The sequence below is a fragment of the Barbus barbus genome (genome assembly GCF_936440315.1).
Source record: "Barbus barbus genome assembly, chromosome: 18".
In the NCBI taxonomy this organism is placed as follows: domain Eukaryota; kingdom Metazoa; phylum Chordata; class Actinopteri; order Cypriniformes; family Cyprinidae; genus Barbus; species Barbus barbus.
In genome coordinates, this window is record NC_136746.1 from 8,121,257 (window position 1) to 8,143,644 (window position 22,388).

General features: G+C 38.1%; 1 protein-coding gene across 1 annotated transcript; it reads right to left on the minus strand.

The window, feature by feature from the left end:
* Nucleotides 1–14,020: 14,020 nt before the first annotated feature.
* On the minus strand, nucleotides 14,021–16,997 carry LOC306883912 (hydroxycarboxylic acid receptor 2-like). The gene is made up of 2 exons (XM_079439436.1): nucleotides 16,688–16,997; nucleotides 14,021–15,226 (listed from the first exon to the last, which is right to left on the minus strand). The coding sequence occupies exon 2, from the start codon at nucleotides 15,191–15,193 to the stop codon at nucleotides 14,207–14,209; it is 987 nt and encodes a 328-aa protein (XP_079295562.1). The 5' UTR covers nucleotides 15,194–15,226; nucleotides 16,688–16,997; the 3' UTR covers nucleotides 14,021–14,206.
* Nucleotides 16,998–22,388: the final 5,391 nt, after the last annotated feature.

Sequence of the window (22,388 nt, forward strand, 5' to 3'; positions counted from 1 at the left end):
GTTGCCCCCATGCCAACTTTTTTGAGACCTGTAGCAGGCATCAAATTTGAAATGAGCTCATTTAGTGAAAAAAAAAAATATAAGATTTCTCAGTTTAAACATTTGTTATGCTCTCTATGTTTTATTGTGAATAAAATATTGACTCATGTGATTTGAAAGTCTTTTAGTTTTAATTTTATTCACATTTAAAAAAACATCCCAACATTTCCGGAATTCGGGTTGTATTAAAGATCATAAAAAAAACTCAGAACAGTTCAATTCTTTATAATAATATAATATTACATAATATACAAATAAACTGAAGCATTTAAACTGGAATAGAATAGAATAAAAAAAAAAACGATTGAAACATTTCAACAGAGATCTGTAAGCTAAATATTTTCAAAAAACGTGAACATTTGAATTATTTAATAGTTATCTAAACATCCCCATGTAGTAGAATTTGCGCACTACTACACCTTGTGTGACTGTAAATGTTTCAGAGTTTTGTTACCATTCTGTGTACATTATCCACTATTTCCACGACTTAAAGCCACTCTTCTTTAAACATAATGATGTTTTATTTCACATGTCATTGCTTTTGTGTTGGCTCCCATGTTGAGCTATTTTATCCGCAACCATTAAAGTATTCGATTTCTACAGCGACTGATTTGGCGCACATCACTCTCTTTCTATGAAACCCGTAAACCACATTCACCAGATGAGTAGTGACACCAACTCTATAGCGGTTTGCCTGAGTATTTAAATTATTTCGCATTTACTAGAATTCAAATAAATGGCTTTCCTATCTCATTTTTCCGTGTCCTGTTGCTGCATATTATTTCTTCTGCACTGTCACGATGTAAGAAGTGGGCAGCTGGGAACTTTGACTGTGGAAGAAGTTCAAAGTTGCCTGTTGTCACTGCCTTGCATCCAAAGATAACCTGCAAAAATGTTATGACTGTGTTAAAAATTTAGAGTGACCATCTCAGTTTGTTTACTGCTTCAACCTACGCTTACTGAGTAGTCAATAAAAATGCAACATGAAATCATGTTTTTATCAAAGCAACATGGTACTAAAGTTTAAACACCATGGTGGTGACAAGGAATACCGGTATGTGTTTACCATTAACACATGCTGATGATGTTTATTTTTCTATTCTAATTTGCCTCGAAGCCTACGATGCAATAGGTGTCATCATTTTACAGTCTACATACAGTACATTGCACAATGTGATTAGATCTTAGATCTTATAAGATTGCAAAAAATTGATAAAATCTCCCAATCTGTAGAAGGCATTACAGGGACCCAATAAGCAAACATCTATAGCAACCACCCAAAATAGTATAACTTAGTTACAACCTAGAAAACCCTAGAAATAGCATTACAAATCCAAGCAGCCGCATAGGAACCACCTGGAAAACCTTAGCAATGACAGCTACTCAGAATATCTTATCAACCACAATGTTCTGTCAGCCACCCAAAAACACTGTGGTAACTACATAGTGACACACTAACAACCACCCAAAACACCCTAGCAACCACAACAATCATTCATCTCACACTAGCAACCACATAACAACGCTCCAACATTGTGGCGTGATCATGAGCAGCAGTCAAGAATGTAATGTCCATTGATTTGAGTCTACCAATTGCTCAACAGAGCCTTTAATGTGTACTCTGTTTACTTATTAAAAATCCTACAAAATCACTTACTGATGTATGTCGTCTGAACTGTTGCTTTCATCAACGAAAATTGTGACTAAATATCGTTGTCAACAAACTTTTATCACGTGACGAAAACGAGACGAGACGCAACGTAAATGCTGGTCATGTGACGATGACGATAATTAAATATATAATGCAATATTGTTGACGAATAAAAATGAGACTAAATGTGTTTTGCTAAATAAAAACTATGCTAAAATGTCTCTTAATTTTCGTTGACTAAAACGAGACGAAACTAAATGTTATAACGTTATTTCGTCTCGTTTAGTCGCGTTATTATTTTGCAGTATTTCTGTTTCCTGTGTCTCTTCTGGAGCTGCATTAGGTTGCACTGCGCAGATGCAGGCGATGTCACTTCCTCAAGCCCCACTCGCGGCATTATTTAGAAGACGACAACAAATATGTTAACATGTTTGGTTTGTAAAATAAATGTTGTAAATTCAAATCAGAGCGTCTTCCTTGTCTGGCATGGATGTATTCTTAAGTCTATAAGGTAACAATAATATAATAAGATAGCATTGTTTGAAATGGGTTTGGCTAAAATAAAATTTTGGTTTCGTCTATACTACTAGCGCAGTGGTGGGCCTTCTCTGCTGGCCCTATAAAAAACTAAATTGTGTGAAAAATGTTTTTATTGATTATTTAGGTATCATTTTCATTTGTGTAATGTCCACTAAATTGCCTATGATTAGTTTAGTTGAGGTTGAACTGGAATATCCTACATAAAGTCCGAGGCCAGCACCACAGATACCCCTTTTCCACCAAGGCAGTTCCAGTGCTGGTTCGGAGCCAGAGCCTAGTTTCAAACCGATTCTTTATTTTTCGACATCCAAAGCACCAGCTCCGAACCAGGAAAAGCGGTTCGTAAGTAGCACCACAACATTGCTGGTCTAGAAGAAAGAACCACTTGCGTCAGGGGCTGGGGGCGGGGTTACCGTGACAAACAAGACGAACAGAAACTTGGACCGCCATATTTGAAATAGCAGCTAAACGCTAACACGTTTGATTCGCCGTGTTTGGATGGCGATGTAGGTTCGCAAAGCCATGAACATCAATAGCAACGCAACGTCCCCCATTGCTGATAGTTTGTTTAGGCTTGTCCGGGATAGATCGGCGCTGTGCGGACCGGTCGGTGCGAGGTATATCGGGGTGCTGTGGGAGCGACTGAAAAGCAGACGGCTCTTTATGCTTTTGGATCGCTCTCACCGTGCTTTAGTGTGTGCCGATCGTTCGATCTGCGTGGCGCTGATGCTTTGTACAGATGCCTGTTGTGCCGCACTAGTGATCCGAAACATGAAACGTATTCAGTGACATAAGACCTGGCTCTGTATTAGCTCTCCAGCTTGTGGAAAAGCAACCGGTTCTTAAAGGGTTCGCCAGTCGAACTAACTAAGAACCGGCTATAGCACTGGCTCTGAACTAGCACCTGGAACTGCTTTGGTGGAAAAGGGGTAAGATAGTGCTACCCTTTTGCTGAAAGACGTCACATCTGATTTGTTACAAGCATTAGTGACAGAATCATCAGCCAATCAAATTTTGACTTTCAATGACAGCCCGCCTTCTGGGTCTAGCTAGGTGCCCAGTGCTACCCCCAGCGTTAGACCGCCCCTTTAATCAGGGATTTCTAAGGTACGAACGTGAAAGTAAATGAAAAGAAAATGACCGCTGCAGTCATCGGCGCCTACACCAGATCTTGTTGCCGATCTACTAAAATCGTCTTTTTCAAGGCGCTCTTTTGCAGACAAAAGAGAATAACTGAGAAAGGAAGACCTACACCCAAAGTGAATTCGCTAACAAAGGCCAGCAAAGCTTTTATGCACCATTTCAACGATTTCAACTATGAGTGCTATCAGTGGCTAACAGCTAGCACCGAGCACAAGTTATTTTGTTGGCTGTGTTTACTTTTAAATCCGAGTAAAGGGGCATGGAATGACAGACCCATGGACTTTATTTACAAGTGACAGGTGCTTTATTATTTGATGAGTATTGTATCATGCACATTGTTATAGAGGTGTATGTGGTGTGTTGATAATACTGTGGTGTGGTGTGTGGATGTCCAGAGTTTGTACAGTTTTGCTGCTTTGGGCGCGTCGTCATTTTAGAGTGACATGAATGTGCATAGTGACCAGTGTATTGGCGGATTACTTTTACTGACCATGTAGGGAAATTTACTCTGCATTTAACCCACCATGAGATGTGTAAGATGTTTACAGTTGAAGTTGAGCTTTATTGTCATTCCCGCTACATGTGGTGACATACAGTGGAACGAAATGTCATGCCTCGCAGGACCACGGTGCTACATAAATACAGACATACAACAATGAAGTCAAAAAACACTATAAACCTATACACAACTAACCTTGCTTACTGAAGACCCTGACTAAAACCCCACGGTATGCCACTGCTACTAGGTACTTATACTATATTGACTGGGTTAAATTGAATTACTAAAAGGAGACTAAAATGCAATTTTCATGGACTAAAACTAGACTAAATGTGATCAGTTTTCGTTGACTAAAATTAGACGAAAATAGTAATGGATAATTCTGACTAAAATAAGACTAAAATGCTCAGACTTTTAGTTCACTGAAACTTGACTAGACTAAAAAGAGTATGAACATGACTAAAACTAATAAAAACTCAAATGACAGCAGGAAAAATTAAAACAGGCCGCCAAAAACAACACTAGTCTGAACTATGTTTTTAAGACCATTTATGCTTTCTACATAATGGTGTATATAAGCTAAGCTCTAGATTGTGAAATGAAACATTTCTTGCTGGACTCAAGTAATGCCAGAACCATTTTTCTGTCTGTCTTTCTTTTTTCTTCTTTGTATTTGTGTGAGATGGTGAATTTAAATACATTAGATTGTGTGGGTTTGTTTAGAATTGCTTATATTGATTTTTAAAGGCAGCAAGAGCAGGTTTGCTAAAGAACTCATACTGTTCTTTCTCTCAGGAGCGGATGATTTCTGAACCCAGGGCCATTAGCTAGGCCTCCCAATGCTGTTCCTGTCAGGAGACATCAGTGCGATTCCTCACCAAGAACAGATAACAAAAGGTCTTTCACAGCTCGCACTTCTCATCACATTAGCTGAAGAAAAGGAAACCAGAAGCTGGGCGACATTCATGCTTTGTCTGGTTAATGCAGGTTGCCAACATACACAAGAGTTTAGAATAACAGATGTGCAACAGATGATTTATGTTATTGTTCTGAGATGCATAACAGGTCTCTATTTGTAGGATTCTGTCTCTTTCTTTCTTTTAACTTGACAAACCACAAACAGACACTGCATCATGGCCCTGGTGTTCAGGTTCAGAGCTGCTCTGACAGTTTCATATGCTTCAGGGCTTTTGTTTCCATTCTGGCTCTGTGCTAAGTCACAGTGTCGCAAGTTGTGAACCGACAAGATTCTATTGGCTCTGTCTGGGTCTGATAGTGGGACAATGCATCACATGATGGAGAGTGAGTAGATTTGTTCTTGAGGTTACTTTTATGCTAGAACTGTGGCCACAACCGGAGGAAATAATTGAATGTAGCAGATCTGATTAATCTGATGTGTCTGGAGCGGGGGGAAGAAGTTGCCCCTAGGCCAATCTACGTTTACACACCTCAATGAGAAACCGCATAAACGCACTTCCTCATTCTCAATTATTAGTTCCCAAACTGTCTGGGAGCACATGGCCAATTAGAGTGTCAAAATATCTGTTATTAAGAAGCAAACATTGACATTGTGGTGACGACTGAGAAACAGCATTGGCATGCTCACGTTTACATGCGTCCAGCATGAAACAAACACACGCTCACAATTAAAATGACAGAGAAATTACCAATACAGCCTTTATAGTCTTCAAAACTTCACTTCATGACCCTATTAACTGAGATCTGAAAATGTACATGCACAAAAGTTACATACCAGCAGTTATTAGTCTGACCTAGTATGAGTCTGACTTCTGTGTCAGCTTTTATTATAAAATCAGACATATGCTGTAGAGACAGGCATGAGGTTCTGTCTGGATTAATTTACATAAGCCCTTGTGAGATTAAATGGTGTCTGAATCTATGCCCAAAACCATTTTAGGACAGTAAAATCATTGTGTAATGTAGCTGACTAGTCTTAAAATATTTAAACCGGTTAAACGAACAGTGCACATGCTCTGACACGTTGGTGATTATACAGGCAACTAGAGTTTTACGCACACAATTTTGCAACTAGCAAATTATTAGGTATAGTCGATACTCTGATCATATTTTTTTCCCATTCACATTGTACCAATTCCAAACGTCTTAATAGCTGCCATTGATTTTGTATGTAATCATTTATGAATGATGTATAATTGTTAGCGAGGGCTTAATCACAAGCTAAAATACATTTTTGTTGTTGTTGTTGTTTTTTATACAGACAAATAGGTTGAGAATGACTTTTGAGGTACCAGCACCAGTTCAAGGGAATCATGTTGTACACTGTAAAAAAATAATCGTAAAAAAACGGTCAAATGACTGGCAGCTACGGCTGCCAAACAAAAACCGTAAAATTAAGGTAAAATATCTTAATTCAAACAAGGAAAAACCTGTAAAATAACAGGGTTTTTTTCTAAAACTTTTAATGAAAAAATCTGTAAAATGATAGTTTTTGCACTTTATTGGAATTAAGATATTTTTCATTTATTTTACGGTTTTTGTTTGGCAGCCGTAGCTGCCAGTCATTTGACCGTATTTTTTACGATTTTTTTTTTTACAGTGTAAGCTGTTACTAACAATGAGCTAGACAAACCTTTCAGGGTTGGAGATGGACTTAAAATGAACTCCCAAAATTTACCGCCCGATTCTGGAAGATAAATTCTTCAAACAGTACAAGATGGAGTGGTGCTGGTCCCTCAAAATTCACTCTCAACATATCTCTCTATAAAGCCTTTAGAAAAAAAAAACAAACAAAAAAAACAGTCTTCTTGTATTTCACAACACTTCAGATTTTGATTCTTATGATGGGGGTCATATTTCAAAATTCCTTGCCGGCGCCAATAGCCTCGTCGTTAGTGTGCTTGTGGCGACCCGAGGTCAATTCCCATATAAATACAAAAATAACCCACAAATATTCCCACAAAAATAACTTAAAAAAAATAAAAATCTCATCATGTTTTTTTGTGTGTGTGTGTGTGTGTGTGTGTAACCCTGCTGCCCGAATGAACATTTCTTGCCCAATGATCATGCCTTTTGCATTTTTCAATTTCTATAGTATTGCATCCTTCTGATGGGCATTTATTTATTTACTTTTTATTGTGTTAAAGGGGTCATAGGATGCAAAATTCACTTTACATGTTGTTTCAACACAAATGTGTGTTGGAAGTGTGTATTACACATCCACCGTATTATTAAAAAAAAATCCACCCAGTGTTTTTTTTTCCATATTTTAAAATCCCCTTTCTCAAATCATGCTGTTCTGAGACTCCTCTCAGAGTGAAACAGTTCTGCATAGACCCCTCCCACAATAGATGATTGACACGGCCGTCTTACCTTAGACCCACCCTGAGTGAGCTGTGAGCCATTGTGTCGACTCCGGTGCAGGGGAAGAGTATGTCTCCGATTAAGCGATTGAGGTGTTTTGTTGTTGGATGTAATAATGAACATCATCATTTACTCCCGACATCTGAGCCGCTGAAGATGCAGAGGATTAACGTTATTTCGTTTTTGAAGGGAATGCGCCGATGCCCAATCTGCATAAATGCCTTTGTTCATGCGAATCATTTGTGATCCAGCTTCATCTACAGAAGAAGTGAGTATAGTGAAGTGCGTTTTTTATCTTTGCAAGAAGATAACAGAAGAAGTGAGTGTTTTTTTTCAGAATCAGAATCAGAATTAGCTTTATTGCCAGGTATGTTTGCACATACAAGGAATTTGTTTTAGTGACAGTAGCTCCACAGTGCGACAGAATGACAGCAACAGGACAGGACACAGATAGTAAATACATAAAAAAAAATTATGTACAAATATACAAAAATGGACAATGTGCCAAATAGCACAAACACAATATACAAAATAGACAATTCAGTATGTACAGGTATGTTAGGTGCAAATTTGAAATGCAATAAATATGTGTGTAAAAAAAATTATTGAAGTGCAGACGATGGATTCAATGATGGCAGAGTAAAACTGTTTCAGCATCTCCTGTGGCAGGTTGAACTTCCTCAGCTGGCGAAGAAGGCCCTCTGCTGGGCCGTTTTCACAATAGAGTCAATGTGAATGTCTCACTTCAGGTCCTGAGAAATTGTGGTGCCCAGGAACCTGAATGACTCCACTGCAGTCACAGTGCTGTTCATGATGGTGAGTGGGGGGAGAGCAGGGGGGTTTCTCCTGAAGTCCACGGTCATCTCCACAGTTTTGAGCGTGTTGAGCTCCAGGTTTTTAAGACTGCACCAGACAGCCAGCTCCTTAACCTCCTGTCTGTAAGCAGACTCGCCACCGTCCTGAATGAGGCCGATCAGTGTGGTGTCGTCTGCAAACATCAGGAGCTTGACAGAGGGGTCTTTTAGATGTGCAGTCGTTGGTGTAGAGGGAGAAGAGCAGTGGGGAGAGAACGCAGCCCTGAGGAGCTCCAGTGCTGATGGTGCGGGTGCTGGATGAGAATTTTCCCAGCCTCACTAGCTGCTGCCTGTCTGTCAGGAGGCCGGTGATCCACTGACAGACGGAGGTGGGGACGGAGAGCTGAGTTAGTTTGGGCAGGAGAATGTCTGGAATGATAGTGTTAAAGGCCGAGCTGAAGTCCACAAACAGGGTCCTCACTTAAGTCCCTGGTCTGTCTAGGTGTTGCAGTGTGTAATGCAGTCCCATGTTGACTGCATCATCCACAGACCTGTTTGCTCTGTAGGCAAACTGCAGGGGGTCCAGTAAGGGTCCAGTGATGTCCTTCATATAAGCCAAAACCAGTTTTTACAAATGACTTCATGACCACAGATGTTAGAGCCACAGGTCTGTAGTCGTTAAGTCCTGTAATCTTTTGCAGGAGGTGTGAATGGTGTTTTTTCAAACCTATAATAGATCATCTACCAGTTGTTGATTCTCCACAGTGCTGGGGGATGGTGTCTTGTAATTGGTGATGTCTTTCAGACCTTTCCACACTGAAGCCATGTCACTGGAAGAGAATTTGATCCTTAACTTATCGGAATAATTCCTCTTTGCCGCTCTGATCTCCTTTTCCAGTGTGTATTTGGCCTGTTTATACAAGACTCTGTCCCCATTCCTGTAAGCATCTTCTTTTGCCTGATGGAGCTGTCTGAGTTTTGCAGTGAACCACGGTTTGTCATTGTTATAAGTTAGATGAGTCCTGGTAAGAATGCACATATCCTCACAGAAACTGATATATGATGTTAGTCTCTGTGAGCTTGTCCAGATCATCAGCATCTTCAGAAACACTCCAATCAGTAAGGTCGAGACAGGCTTGTAAAACCCGCTCTGTCTCATTAGTCCATCTCTTTACAGTCCTTAATACAGGTTTAACAGATTTATGTTTCTCCCTTTAGGTTAGAACAAGATGAGCCAAACAGTGATCAGAGAGTCCTAAAGCTGCTCGTGGAACAGAGTGATATGCGTCCTTTATCTCTGTGTAACAGTGAATATATTACTGTCTCTGGCTGGACATGTAACATGCTGTCTGTATTTTGGCAGTTCGCGGGAGAGATTTGCTTTAATAAAGTCCCTGAGAATGATTAAAACAGAGTCCGGGTGTTGTTGTTCGGTATCTGTGATCAGATCAGCGAGTTTCTGTAAAGCTGTGCTCACGTGCGCTTGCGGTGGAATGTAGACACTCACGAGAATGAACGAGCAGAACTCCCCCAGTGAATAGAAAGGTTTACAGTTGATGAAAAGCGTTTCTAGATCTGAACAGCACATCTTCTTTAACACAGTTACATCTGTACACCACCTCTCATTGATGTAAAAGCATGTCCCGCCACCGCACGATTTCCCCGTTGATTCCGCGCCACGATCTGCTCTGATCAGCGTGAAATTAGGCAGATGTAACACGCTGTCTGGAATGGTGTCGTTCAGCCAGATTTCCGTGAAACACAGAGCAGCAGAATTTGAAAAGGTACAAAAATAATGTTTTTTACACTACCATTGAGAGATTTTAACCGAAGTATGTAACATACTTTTCATTAAGACCCTAAAGAATCATATCAGCTTGTAGAAAATGGACATCCAATGACCCTTTAAATCTCTTAATAATAAAACATTTGAATATAAGGCATTTTTCACTTACAGCCCTTGTTAACAATTCTTTATCATTTATAAATTATAATACACTAAATTAATTGTAATTATTAAGACTGATATGGTTTTGAATTGGGAAAATGCGCTTGAAAAGAAATGATCAGAATATTGACTTGCCTAATAATTTTGCAAATACTGTAAAGCCATCTTGAGGCATTTCTTGAGCCCTCAGACCTTTATTTCGTTCTAAATTCCCATTATGGTCCAGGATGGTGATAGTTAGTGCTGGTTTGGTACTTGTCTTGCTGGTGGACTAGAATAGTCTGGCCTTTCAGTAGCAACACTTAGCTAGTGATGCTAGATAACCAAGATAGTCTTGCTGGTTAAGCCATGGCAGCATCCCACCGATAACGCCTATTAATACGAGTGATAACATCCAAACGGGTGAGCATCCCATTTTTAAGATGGACATGTACAACACCAACACATGTTGGTGATTTATGAGAATTATTTGACAAATTGACAGCTCAGTTTGAGTTGTGATTTTCAAATTGTGTCTGTGGTATAGAATTGTTATTTTACGGCATGTATAATGTATCCTAATTGACATATATTCAAAGAACATGATTTATGGTAGTGTACACAAAAAATATGACTCCATCTCATTAAAAAATATTATGATAACCTTATATCCGCCACCTATCCTATATATATGTTTTGTTACAAAGTGTTACAAAGATCTTTAGCATCTGTCAGTTGAATTATGTGATTCAGGTCATACTTCTGCTTACAAACTTGTTAAATTAGCTTAATAATCATCAAGGTTTTTTGCAAATTAAATCTTGTCGTGGTTTGTTGACCCTAAAATGTTATGTGTCAGTGGAAAGGTCATAAAAAATTGGTTATTAGTATGCTTGGATGAATTCTTGGATATTAATCATTTGAAACTGATGAGGCAAAGTGTAATTAGATAGTTTCTTATTTAAGGGAGTCTTACATTTATGTATATGGCAGATACTTTTATTCAAAACGACTTGCAGTACATTGCATTAAAAGTATAAATTTTGTCCATTTATGCATGTCAATTTATCCCATGACACTGGTGTTGTTTGTGGCATGTGCTTACAAATGCATAAATCACAAATGGCAATCATATAAGTATCTCAAAAGTGGAAACCCACTACAAGTGCAAAGATAGTGTACTTCTAATGTTGTTGCCACAAAACATTTAAGCAGGAAATTACTTTAGAAATAATGACATTACATCATGGTTTTCATATAACTCATATGACTGTAATGTTGCCACTAGCAAGCCTACTGTCCGAATCATCACAAGCGGTTACAAAATGGTAAATTGGAAATGACTGATTATTAATCTTAACTTTAAAATGGAAGTACAGGGGCTATTATTGGCAAACTATGGGTGTTATATTATTCAGGTGTTGGTAATTGAGAAGGTTACCCCACTAGATTGCCAGGAAATTGCTATAGTATTAGAAATAAATATTGCAAACATGTCTTGAGGATTTAATTCAATGTGGCTGGAGTGTCAGCTGACAATTAAGTGTGGTGTAGACCTTGTCAAGTGGAAATCCTTCAGGAAGGGTTGTGGTCAACTTAGATTCAGATTGAAGATATAAAGAGAAGCCATTTGGCAGCAATGTAAGCCAATAATGTACAGTCACCTTTGGGTTTGAGGAACAAAGACAGGAAGTTAAAAGATGATATTCTGTTTCAGCAAGATGTTATCGCAACATAAATTTGTTAGATCTCTCGCCTTTGCAATTACAATCAAACCACAAACAAGAATATATGCTAATGGAGGAACTGTTATCATTTAATCACCCTCATGTTCCAACACTATTTCCAGACTGACTTAACCTAAAAGTAGATGAGACATCTTTCAGCATGTTTTTTTTGGGGGGGACGTCAATGGTCACCAAAACAGTTTGGTTACCAACATTCTTAAAACTATGACAGAAAGTCATACTGGTTTGTAATTACAGAATTTTCATTTTTGTGTTCATTTAACTCTTGACTTGAAGGCTCTTAACTGCAAAGATACTACAACAAATGTAATTTTCATCTCAGTATTCACAGAATCATAGTTTTGAAAACATAAAATATTTATTGATCCAACGTTGAGAGAGAGTAAACAAATTTCTATAGGCATTACTATTACTGATATTTTTCAAAAATACATCAACCCTTGTGGTTTTCACAGAAACAAGTAGCTTTGCAGGGTTATAACTGAGGATAGAAGTGCATCCTGCCTGCTTGAGAGTGTGTGGGAGCCTTTGAAGTGCAATCTTCCCCACTGGCAGTTAAGAGACCCTCTTCTGCTTCCATTCTAGCCTTCTGTTCCAGTTATAACAACATGATTGGAGTCAAATTTAATCTGTGTCTGCATTTCTAACAACCTGTATAAATGCATGTTTGCCTGCATTTGTGTGAATGCAGCAATACATGTATTGACAGCTGATTATTGTTGTTGCAGCTCCAGCTGCTATGTGACCATTAGTAAATACACTTACAGAATCTGAATTATGCATAAACAAGAAAATGTCATTTGTTGTTAGTATGCTACTTGATATTGATATTTCTAATTAATATCACTAATAGCAAGGTAAAATACTCTCTTTGTTTAGTTGGCAAAGCTCAAGGGACTTAATTATGGGGAAGCCAGGAGGTTTGTTGCTACACCTTGAGCTTCTCCAATATTCAGTCAGCTATCCAACATGTATACACATGAGATTGTTCAGCCAGAATTTATTTGGTTAACAGCTATTGATTGATTGATTTCACTTCTAGAGATCCAGAAATGTGTTATTGCAATATATTATGGACGTAAATTAAGCCGATGTAATGAGAAATTGGGAATGTCATGTCCAAACTGCCAGTACATTCTAGTCCCTCTGCACTAATAATATTAAAATAACTATATTTGAATGTTTACTGTACACTTAATGATCATCCCATAAAAAAAAAAAATATATATATATTTTATTTTCTTCATTATCATTCTTGTGACATTATTTATTTTGCATTTGACAGCAGGGAGGAACATGCAGAAGAGGATGTAACTCAAATAATACCAGTCTTTAATGAAGACATCAAGGCGGGGCAAGACAAGGCAGGGCTGACAGACAGGAACACCGGGGAGTAACGAGTAGACCAGACGAGACGAAATCAAACCCAGACAGGACTATAAATACACAGGTTAATCATTGATAACGAGACAAACACGGCTGGACAAGAATTAACTAATGATTACATTTAACAAGGACAGGAAACAAACCAAATATGGACACAAGAGGCAGGAACACGACAGATGACTGACATAACTCCCCCCTCCCAAAATGAGGGGGGGGGGGCGCTCTGGAGGCCCCTCAGGACAGACATGGACAGGAACACAGGACGGGGACCTCCAGAGTGGAACAGACAGACAGAGGCCAAGGCGGAGCTGGGAGCTCAGGAGGCCATGGCAGATGGTCTTCAGGCCTGGGCCTCGGACCCCTTGGCCCGGCCCCTACAGCCGGAACCCTTTTACCCCCCCAAAAAAAATTCCCTGGGGAAGTTAGGGGGTATCAGGATCCCTCCGGGGCTAGACACACAAAACAGTACATGACAGGACAGTCCACACGGGTTAGACAAACAGGAATAGGTCTGGACAGGACAGCCCACAGGAACAGGAAGCCCTCCTGGGCTAGCTCAGAAGCGGAGACTTCTCCTGGGCATGACAATGAGTCAGGGGCCCTCACAGGGTCCCTCAGCAACCGCCTCCACTTCCACGAGAAGGGGGGCCGCCTGCCCCAGACGAGTCTCCGTGAACCAGACAAGATTAGGTAAAAACTGCTCCTGTGGACACAACACAAACCGGCACTCCTGACACAGGCAGGAACACCGGGGAGTAACGAGTAGACCAGACGAAATCAAACTCAACAGACAGGACTATAAATACAGATTAATCATAGATAACGAGATGAACACGGCTGGTCAAGAATTAACTAATGATTACATTTAACAAGGACAGGAAACAAACCAAATATGGAAACATGAGGCGGGAACACATGACCCACAGGACAGAGGACTGACACATATAAGTTAATGTATATGACATGATTTATTATATAACTTCTCTATGCATCAGTATAAAAATACATGTAACAAAAAATACAATAGTACGTATATGTATCAAAAAGAAAACTTGTCAAATAAAACCATAATGGGAAAAAAAAACGTATATAAAGCAGTATGTACACTGTTCAGTGCTCATCAATCCCCAATCCCTCTCAGTCACTTCCGCTGGGAATACTGCCCCGTCGGCTCATCTGTAGCTCCATGATTCCAGTTCGGTTGAGAAAACTTTTCAAATAATTGCGGAAGATTGAGCTGGAGAAGCAGTAGATGACTGGGTCCAGAGCACTGTTTAGATAGGTAAATGCTATGGACATAGAAAACAACTGACTAGTGAATGTGTAAGCAACACAATAAGCATCTCCCTTTTTTTTTAAATAGAGTACCGTCAATCCTGTGCCGATGCTGGGAAAGAAGCAAAGGACAAAAACCCCAACGATCACCAGGACAGTCCAAATAGCCCTTTTCACTTTTTTGTCCTTGTCCATCTGGCGTGTACGTAGGATACACGCAATACGCACAGAGCAGAAGACCAGGAGTAATAAAGGCAGAAAGAACTCTAAGTTAAACATGACATAATGCAGTTGGATACCTAGCGGTGGTTTCTCATAGTTACTGAAGCTCCTACAATGAGAGATGTTGTTTTTCTCGTCCAGAAGATTGTTGGCCAGCAAAGGGATTCTCAGGGATATCACAACAGCCCAAATGAAGCAGGCAATCCCAGCTACTTGTTTTGTGCTTATGTAATTGATTTTGTGATGCGGATGGGCCACTTTAAAGTAGCGGTCAACAGCCACGGCAGTCATGAAGGCAATGCTAGCCGAACGGTTGACTGACAGCATGAATAGGTTGATCCGACACCAGGCATCTCCAAATATCCAATTCTCGCCACGCATGAAGCTGTCAATGCGGAAGGGTAGGCTGATGAGAAGCAGAAGGTCAGACAAAACCAGGTTGAAGAGGAACATGACATTGGCCCTCCAAGTTCTAAGGGTTTTGCTGAAGACAAACAGTGCCATGAAATTGCCAGGCAGGCCGAATAACAGCTCAATGATGAGAATAGGAGGAAGGACGGATGCCACCAGGTTCTGAGTTGAAGCACCGCAGTGATGTATGACTGACGAACTGTTTTTGGATGTCATGGTATTTTAACAGGAAGAGCTGCTGCGTAGTTTCTGAAAACAGAGTTCAGAGTTTCACGTTAACAGTTCTGCACCAGAAACAACATTGAGATGTCACTGCAGGAATGTGGTTGTCATGTATAGCAGGCCTTTCACTTTGGAGACACATTTCTAATTGGCTAAACTAAAACTAACTCATGTTACAAGTGGGAAGAAATATAAACTTGCTGCAACAATGTTTGAGGTGTACAAGGAAGTGTGTCTTCCTGTATAGTGTAAAATGCTGAAGCTGTTTTAGAGTAACAACAGTTTCATAAACTAGTAGAAGCTAAATTTTTGTTTAATCAGTATCTGCCAGTGGAATTAATTTGACACCAAAACAAGCAGGCATTTTAACGCTCTGAATGATTCATGTCATCCACAAAAGTTGAGGTTTTTAAAAGGCATGTCTAACCTTTCAAGAACGGATGTCTAAGCCACCAAGCATGATTTCCTTAAAGGGATAGTTCTCCCAAAAATGAACATTTTGTCATAATTTACTCATCCTCATGTTGTCACAAACCTGTATACATTTATTTCTTCTGTTGAACACAAACAATATTTTGAAGAATGTTGGGTCCATACTATGGAAGTCAATATCTACCACCACTTTCAACATTCCAACATTCTTCAGAATATCTTCTTTTGTGTTTAACAGAAGAAAGAAAATTATACCGATTTGGATCAACTTGAGGGTGAGTAAAATATAACTATTAAAATTTTTGGGTGAACTATCCCGTTAACCAACTGTTCTCTTCATGTTCCATTTAGTATTTTTTTCTTTTATGGTTTCATAATTCATATATCAAAGGGTTAAAATACGTACTAAGGATATTGACTACTGACCAATACTCCAATAACTCTTGGAGTTATGAAACCGAAAATGTGTACAAGTATAGAATGGTAATATCTGCACAGCACACCAGTTTCAACCATGAAACCAAATAAAACTTATTTGTACAGAGAATTTTGAAATATTTCTGTGTAAAGGGGTAGTAGTGTTTTACATTCTGTCTACACAGTCAACTTCATTGACATCTACATACTAAAATAAATGTATCTGAAATTAGGACTTTTAATACAAACATTTCTGGTCTCAAATGGATATTGTTTTCCTATTCTATCATGCTCAAATAATAATAAAAAAAAGTCAAGTTTTGTTATTTTTGGGGTTAAACAAGGTTGTTCCTCCTTGCAGATAGCAGTGTAACAGCAGATTTGACTGATAGCTTGTAAGTAAGATCTTAGAAAAGCACATTTGTTCTATGCAATTTTGGAGTGATTTTGTTGTTTATCGTAACTGTCTCATAGGCACCCAACCTGTAACATCGATGTACAAGACCAAGTTCACAATTTTAATTTAGCACTTTCAAATACAGTCCTGTTTTTGTGAACTACAGTTCAACATACTGTATGTCCCAACTTAGACAATATATTTTATCAATATTTATATAAGAAAAGTTTCTCATGACTTACCAGGGTTGTCAACGGACTATTTTGCTGATTGTGTCTTGATATGTAAGCCGAGAGTGTGAAACAAGGTCTGGTCTGAGCGAAGCGATCGCTCAGTAGTTGTGTCAAAGCAAGTTTCCTCTGTCTGAGTCATCATGACACGAAGTCTTACCCCAATTCTGGCACATTCTCAAATTTTCTTTACAATGACCTGTTTCAACAAGTTTTCTTTCATTCAATAATGCAATATATAGATATGCAATAATGTTTAAAGTATAAAGGAAGTGCAGTTGCTGCACAACAACACCGTTGAACAAACTAGCAACAGTTTCACAAACTGGTTGCATGCAAATATGCAACTTGGCATAAATTCAAAAGGCATTTTGAAGTATGTGCTAATGATAAGATCCAACTGTTTTAATCCAACGTAATTCTAAGCAAACTACAGCATGTGAAGCCAAACTCTTCAAGAGAATGAAAAACAGTGCTTTCCTCCAAAAAAATATGGCACATTGACTACCTTATACACTACTGAATAGCAGAGTGGGTCAAGTTTCCAAGCCTTATCTTTAAAAATTATAAGTGATAATTATAATTATAATTTTTAGCGTAACACTTAAAACATTTTATTCCTCAAATATTGTTTTGACTTACCAGAGTTGACTATTTTTCTGATAAAATCTTTCTAAGCAGAAAGTGTAAGTCAAGTTGTTTCAGCTTTAATTTAGGGTTCTTGTCTTAGCAAGCTTCCTCTGCCTATGTATGTCGTAGTGACATCAAGATGGGAAAGTGAAGTTGTAGCCAATACTAATGCTTATTTCTTTTTCTTTCTTTCCTTATTTCTGAAACTTCAACAGTATGTCTGTAGAGATAATATTCTTGCTTTTCAGTACATAAAAAACAGTTTTAAGCTAACAGTGGTTACACAAACTGGCAAGAATGAAAGGCTAAACTCTTTAACTGGAATTACAAAACAGCTGTATCAAAACATGATGTTTAATCATGTCCGATCATGATGTACACAGGAAATGGCCATCATTTGTTTCAATAGTGAAAAATAATTGCTGTTTTCATGAACACCCCCACATAGCATTGGTTGAGCCAATGAATAGAGATAATGGTCAAAGAGACATGTTACACTGTTGCAATGTATGACTGTGGTTTTCAGAAAGTGTACAAACTAGAAAAATACTTTACAAACTCTGTTTATTTTATCTTTTATTTTTTGTGTGTGCAAATCTGCATTGGACTCTGTTCCCACACTAATCAGTCATTTGACTTTTTTATTACGCAGCAGAGAAAAGCAAACATGAGACATATAATAATGGTGCCATGGTAGCTTTTGTATGTCCAGGAGGAAAGTTCTTCCTTTGCATGACCTAGAGCTATTATTTATAGTGATATGCTTGACTTCTTCTTATTTTAGGTTAAAGCCTCTTGTGTCATTAGTCCAGCTCACAGAATTGTTTATCTTGACTTTCTATGGGAAACAGAAAATTGATGTGACATGGAGCAGAGAGCAAATTTTAATTGCTAATGTATCATTGTCATATTCTGTATAATGAGTGTTTTTGTCAGCTGCATAATGTGATATTTACCTGAAATATCAACTTATATCTACGGCTCTGTTCCAAAGCATAGTGAGCTACCTTGCAGTCTACTGTCTTCATAGGAAGGTGCCTTTTAAATCATTATCGCTGAAATAAACCATAGTGGTGCATCGCGTGAAGCCTGATTTAAAAAACATTTGAGCAAGTTGCAAAGCTGAACTATTTATTATATCAGATATTAATATTATTATAAACTTTTTTTTATAGATGTGTAAATATGAATTAAATGTATAGTTATTTTTCTTTTTATAATGTGTGTTTATAATTGATATTTCTCTCACTTTGTTGCTATCATTGATGGACTTTTTCACAAAACAAAATGCATTCTGGGATTGCCTTGGAATGTAGGCAAACAGATATATTTTGGAACAATTTATTTTGCATCAAGAATGCACAATGCAACCAGAAAACTTATAACACTAAATCTCGAAAATGTTAAGAGAAATCTTGGAGACTTGTGGGATGGCTTTAGGTCGACCACAGTCTTCATTTTTTGACTGTGTATGCAAAAGTTGCGTGGTTTTAATAACTACTACTTCTGCTTAAAGCCACAAAACCTATTTTCCATAACATCCACAACTTCTGCTAATACGAACACTGATGATCAGGCCTATCACAGCTCCCCCAGAAAGCCTTATGCCAGTCTATCTGTTTACATCTCTTGATCCCATAATATGCCTAGGGTCCCCGCCCTTTAGACTATTTATTTCTGTACTGCCCGAGTGGGGATGTCACTGATAGCGCTGGCTTAATACTTAGCCATTGTGCTCTCAGGACTAGAGAACTTAACAGGAAATGGTATAGATTCAGAAACTACTCTGTGCTGAGTTGGATGAACTGGAGATGGAGTCTAGAACGTTACTGATGAGAAGGCAGGGCCATAAGAGTGATGGTGAGTTGTAGGTGGTTTATTGTTTGCCATAAACAATTGATTTCAGTTGTGTATAGTGGAAGTCATGCATGCATGGTTGAAATCTGAATGGATGATAGCGCTTCTCTTGTAATGATTTCTAACGGCAGTGTAACCATTTGTATTTAACTGGGCATAGCTCCCATACAAGGCATCCAAACAAGTTAGACACTTTGCATTACGGATGGACACTGGGTTAGTTGGAAGTGAAATACCAATGCCAAGTCAAATCCTGAAGCAAAATAAATTAAAACAAGACAACCATTTGCTATGCAAAGAAACATAAATGTAACCAGAAATCTATACACAGACTAGTTAACAAATTTCTTGAAAGTCGACGACAGTAAAACACAGGGCTACACATTGTGTGAAGGATTACTAATAACAACAGTAACATAAACTATAGTAAAATGCATTCAGTTCATATAATATAACACATATTTCTGATCCAGCTATGTACTGATTTCATTAGCAACACTCAAACAATGATATGATGTTTAATGTTTAATACAAACACAAACTGTAAGATTAAAAAATAAATGTACTTACCTGAGTTAAAATGCTTGGCACTGCCATGTCTTTCAATAAATGATGTTTTGAAAACCAAGATGCATGTAGAGTAATTCACAAAACAGTCTATTGTGAAATGTGAAGAACAAACCAAAAATGTATCTTTCAGTCTCTCGGGTATATGTTTTTTTTTTTACATTTACTGACAGAATGTCTGAGTTTGATGGTCTTATTCATCATCTTTAAGAGTAAACTCGTATATGTGTAAATATCAAGAACCCTTTGATTCTCCAGCATGACCCCTTTAAGTTAGGCCTTAATGTAGTTGCTTTGGTTGATCTGTTTCTATGATTTCAGAAGAGTTTTAGGCATTTTTTTCAGTGGGTCAAAAAAAAAAAAATGTCCAGCTAGGAGGACAGCTTAAATCAGCTAAAGATTTTTTATTTATTTTTTCCAGCAAGGAGGTGAACCTAACATAACGTCAGAAGGCACACTGACACATAAACTACTTGGTTGAAATGCTCTCATGCGTCACACTCAGAATGAAAGATGAAAGATCTTTATTTGCCTTTCATGTGTCATTTGCATGAGCAGAAGTGCCTCTAACTCAGAATGACCTATTTGTGTGCATCTTATCTCAGGTATTATCTGTACTATGGGTTTACTTCATATCAGAAAAGCTTCCCTCTTAACACGTTTACACCTCAACTACAGTGAGCAGTTGATCCAGTATATCTACAGGATGACATTTTTGAAAGAAATAGCATTAAAAACAATAGAAAACAAAAGTACATCAAGGTATTTTTTTCCATTTGTAAGAGTATTGAAGTGAATTGAAGCAAATATCACTCGTAGTCTAATGAGCTGTCTTGTTATAAACAACTTATATAGGCAGTTGACTTCTAAGGGAGATACAGTAACCAACCAAGGAAGTAACAGTGAGGAACTGAATTGGAATACGTGAAAAATTAAAATGTTAGTTACTAATGTTTTTAATATTTAAATTAATATGTAAAATCCGAATGCCACATTTTGACATTGGAATGGTATATATTAGGTATAATAGTTTTAATTAGATTGAAATCTTTTTTACTATTTCCAGTATTAAATAAACGTATATTCATAATCATCTCACTTCACTTGCCATATTGAATTGCAAGTGCATTCTGGGATTTTCTTCACTGCAAATATACAGTATAAATGCAGTGTTGCTTTATAATATGGCCAAAACTAGGGGTGGGAGTAAATACATCAATATTCTCACTTCAGCAATTCTGAATCGATCAGAAAAGTTCAGAATTGATTCTGAGCTTAGCTAGAGACAACCATATTCTGCTTGTACAAACACACGCCAAACCATCAAACAAGTACAATCATTTGCATAAGGTTTCATGGTTGAAGCAAAATACAAGGGTATTCATGGACTTTATTGCACAGGATATGGGCAATGAGAAATGCTTAGCTTGACAATGTGCGGTTGCATCTGCCATTATTTCAGCATTTTCCTTTCCAAATAATCTACAAAGGCATCATGTGTGACCTATTTGGAATAGAGTGAAAATTCAATACACTAAATTTATTTACTGACAGATGTCTGCTTTTGGACCTGCCGCTGCTATGCCATCAACAGTAATAAATAAAGAGCAATATTGCTGAGAAAAAAAAAAAAAAATTCCTGCCCTTGTTTGGAAAACATTCAGATACTTAAAGTACTCTCAGATACTGAATGCACTTTTAATGTGTTTCCTTGCTCCCCTTAATATTTGCTTAAAGTTTTGATTAGTTGATAATTGCTGATATAAAATTGTTTTAATTTATTTTTAATTTGCAGTTATTTAAAAAAAAAAATACTTAAGTATGGAAGCCCACTTTGGCCACGTAATAAAAAACTGAAAAGGGTAGTTGCGACAATTATCTCAAAATTGTTACTTTTTTCTCATTAAACTCACAATTTTGAGAAGTCAGAATGGAGCTGTATAAACTAAAAGTTTGTATCTCACAATTCTGAATTGGTAACACAATTGTGAGTTATAAAGTCAGAATTGTGAGACTTTTTTTCTTCAGAACTAGACTTTATAGCTCGCAAATGTGAGTTTATATGTCACAATTCTGAGAAAAGACTACCTGATCTCATGGCAATTTGTTCATAATTTTTAAGGAGGTAAATTCATATGAATTCGTACGACCCCACTTGTACAAATTCGTATGATTTTTGATAAATCGTGTGTGTTTTACGAGTTCCCTAATTCATATGAATTTGAATGAATGACCTATACCCCTAACCCCGCCCCTATACCTACCCGTCACTAGGGTCTAGACAAATCATACAAAATTGTACAAGTGAGGTTGTACGGGCAGTCGTGACCTAATGGATAGAGAGTTGGACTTGTAACCCAAAGGTTGTGGGTTTGAGTCTCAGGTCTGGCGGGGGCCTCCTTCAATACCACGACTTAGGTGCCCTTGAACAAGGCACCGAACCCCCAACTGCTCCCTGGGTGCCGCAGCATTGGCTGTCCTTGGGACTATTCAGAATTCAGATATAACTTGATAGGTCTGGTGACGCTCGAATATGCCGTTCCCTGGGCATTGGCGGCACTTATAGCTAAAAAACACATTATCAGGAACACTTTGAAGATACGGCTAGATAAGTCGTCAATATAAACAGATAATAACTCACCACACATGTAAACTGTTT

What these genes read in the sequence shown, in the direction of transcription:
- LOC306883912 (XM_079439436.1), bottom strand. Translation starts at nt 15,193, where the DNA reads ATGACATCCAAAAACAGTTCGTCAGTCATACATCACTGCGGTGCTTCA.